The 3210-nt window shown below is 34.7% G+C and overlaps 1 protein-coding gene across 1 annotated transcript; it reads left to right on the forward strand.

Annotated features, from left to right (window-relative positions):
* Positions 1–8: 8 nt before the first annotated feature.
* LOC121875933 (gastrula zinc finger protein XlCGF57.1-like) lies at positions 9–2302 on the forward strand. Its single transcript, XM_042380687.1, has 2 exons — positions 9–590; positions 747–2302. The coding sequence occupies exons 1-2, from the start codon at positions 320–322 to the stop codon at positions 1952–1954; spliced, it is 1479 nt and encodes a 492-aa protein (XP_042236621.1). The 5' UTR covers positions 9–319; the 3' UTR covers positions 1955–2302.
* The last annotated feature ends 908 nt before the right edge of the window (positions 2303–3210 follow it).

A 3210-nucleotide genomic window follows, 5' to 3' on the forward strand; every position in this document is an offset into this window, starting at 1 on the left:
CAGTATGATGAGTGTTGCAATGTTTCTACCTAAACAACTACCTTGTGACTCTTATGCCTGTGTACACTGCTGATAAACGTTCCATTATATAAATGCGACAAGTGTTTGTCTGCCGTGCTTGTATACTGGTGAGACAAAGTTCACTTGTAAATATTCCTCATACAATAGTGAGCTCAAGAACCACATACATGTGCAGAATTATTAATGCAAATTTAGCTGTGAAGAGTGGATAACTTTTTTATACAGTCAAAAGTTACCCAAAAGTGTGTACACTGAGGGAAATATTTTCTAGCATGGAGTGTTGTAAAGTTTGTAAAAGATGGCCCAGTTTATGAATCAAATAGCTGGACATGGTGGCCAAAATAATTATGAGTGTGTACAGTGTGGTGATTTATTTTACAGTAGTGATTCTCTGAAGATGCATACCTGTATGGCTGAACACATTGATGAGATAAATATTAAGTATGAAGAAGTTGATGAAAGTTTTAACAGTAACTTTGATATGACACAACATGTGACTGTTGATGAGAAAGATATTAAGTGTGAAGAGTTTGATGAAAGTTTTAACATTAACTATGATGTGACACAACATGTGACTGTTGATGAGAAAGATATTAAGTGTGAAGAGCTTGATGAAAGTTTTAACAGTAACTATGATGTGACACAACATGTGACTGTTGATGAAAAAAATATTAAGTGTGAAGAGTTTGATGAAAGTCTTAACAGTAACTATGATGTAACACGACATGTGACTGTTGATGAGAAAACTCGTAAATGTCTAGAAAGTGGTAAAAGTTATAACCAAAAGGAACAACTAAAGGAACAAATAGTTGTACACACTGGTGAAAAGAATTTTAAGTGTGGAGAGTGTGGTAAAAGTTATTACAGGAAGAGCCATCTGAAGAATCATATGGTTGTACACACTGGTGAGAAGAATTTTAAGTGTGGAGAGTGTGGTAAAAGTTACTACAGGAAGAGCCATCTGAAGAGCCATATGGTTGTACACACTGGTGAAAAGAATTTTAAGTGTGGAGAGTGTGGTAAAAGTTATTCCAGAAAGGGCGAACTGAAGAGCCATATGGTTGTACACACTGGTGAGAAGAATTTTAAGTGTGGAGAGTGTGGTAAAAGTTATTTCATAAAGAGCCATCTGAAGAATCATATGGTTGTACACACTGGTGAGAAGAATTTTAAGTGTGGAGAGTGTGGTAAAAGTTATCCCAGAAAGAGTGAACTGAAGAGCCATATGGTTGTACACAATGGTGAGAAGAATTTTAAGTGTGGAGAGTGTGGTAAAAGTTATTACAGGAAGAGCCATCTGAAGAGCCATATGGTTGTACACACTGGTGAGAAGAATTTTAAGTGTGGAGAGTGTGGTAAAAGTTATCCCAGAAAGGGCGAACTGAAGAGCCATATGGTTGTACACAATGGTGAGAAGAATTTTAAGTGTGGAGAGTGTGGTAAAAGATATCCCAGAAAGAATGAACTGAAGAGCCATATGGTTGTACACACTGGTGAGAAGAATTTTATGTGTGGAGAGTGTGGTAAAAGTTATTACAGGAAGAGCCATCTGAAGAGCCATATGGTTGTACACACTGGTGAGAAGAATTTTAAGTGTGGAGAGTGTGGTAAAAGCTATTCCAGAAAGGACGAACTGAAGAGCCATATGGTTGTACACACTGGTGAGAAGAATTTTAAGTGTGAAGAGTGTGGTAAAAGTTATTCCGTAAAGAGCTATCTGAAGAAGCATATGGTTGTACACACTGGTGAGAAGAATTTTAAGTGTGAAGAGTGTGGTAAAAGTTATTACAGGAAGAGCTATCTGAAGCAGCATTTGGTTGTACACACTGGTGAGAAGAAATTTAAGTGTGAAGTGTGTGGTAAAAGTTTTTCCAGAAAAGGTGAACTGACAAAACATATGTCTTTACACACTGGTGAGAAGAATCTTACATGAAAGTTGTGGGGAAAGATCTTACAGAAAATGATGTGGAAAACTGTATGGTCTTGCATGCTGGTAGGAACTATTTCAAGTATAAATACTGTAATCGATTATAACATGCTCTTCAAATTTCCTGGGGTTAGGTTCTCAAAATGGCCACGAATAACATTTGCTGACCCTGGGGGAGGGGGCGGTACATTTATACTGTACTCGTGCAAAGAAATTTATATTTCCTTTATATGTTTGCCTTTACGACAAAAACCTGGAACGTCAATGTGGCATTTAAAAACTCATGCACTGTTAAACAAATGTTAAACAAGAACTCCCCCAACAAGCATTTATAATGTTCCTTGTAAGGAATGTAATATGTTTTACTTAGGCCAGACAGGTAAAGATCTTGTAACTAGACTTAAACAACATAAATATAGTGTTAGGACAGGCCAGGAATCCAATGCTCTGTTTGTTTATTTGAGGGATAATAAGCATTGCATTGACTGGGATAATGCCTCCTCATATTACCTTGTAATTCAATTGACAGTAGGAACATTATAGAATCCAGTCTCATTAAACATACCGAATCCGTCAACATGAATTTGAGTAATGGTATGTACAAACTGGATAATTTCGTAATTAAGAAGATTTGTAACCAGGTGAGAAGGTTGGGTCATCTTACCCTCTGACCTGACTACCGACTGCTGCGGTGCTTTTTGAAGATTAATAGGGACACTACCTAATAACCTGACTATAGTGGACTTGATCTCACCTTCCTCTCCTGTATATATATTTGCCTTGCTATGTATTTCTCCTTAGTCTGTACTCACCCCTGAAGATGTGAATTACACAAAAGCGTTTGGGAACTTCGTGTTATATTTTTCCTTGTGGTTATCAGCATATATATATATATATATATATATATATATATATATATATATATATATATATATATATATATATATATATATATATATATTATATATATATATTATATTATATATATATATTATATATATACAGTGGGGTATGCTATAACGAATCTAATTGGTTCTAGAACCTTGTTCGTTATAGCATTCGTTCGTTATAGGATTAATACGTTCCAGGCCCCCAAATACAACCACTTAACACTGAAAAATATAATATAAAATTGTAAAAATTGTAAAAGTGCATAAATATGCATCTAAACCCCTGAAATAATGAGTATCATTAATACTTGTAATAAAAAAACAATAAATTAGTAAAAAAAAAAATAAAATAAAATAAATAAATAAATAAAT

This window comes from Homarus americanus, unplaced genomic scaffold, assembly GCF_018991925.1.
Source record: "Homarus americanus isolate GMGI-L3 unplaced genomic scaffold, GMGI_Hamer_2.0 scaffold16918, whole genome shotgun sequence".
NCBI lineage: Eukaryota > Metazoa > Arthropoda > Malacostraca > Decapoda > Nephropidae > Homarus > Homarus americanus.

Coding starts and splice junctions, on each gene's coding strand:
- LOC121875933 (XM_042380687.1), top strand. CDS start 320: ATGGCCCAGTTTATGAATCAAATAGCTGGACATGGTGGCCAAAATAAT. Junction 591..746: donor TAACTATGATGTGACACAAC/ATGTGACTGTTG, acceptor ATGTAACACGAC/ATGTGACTGTTGATGAGAAA.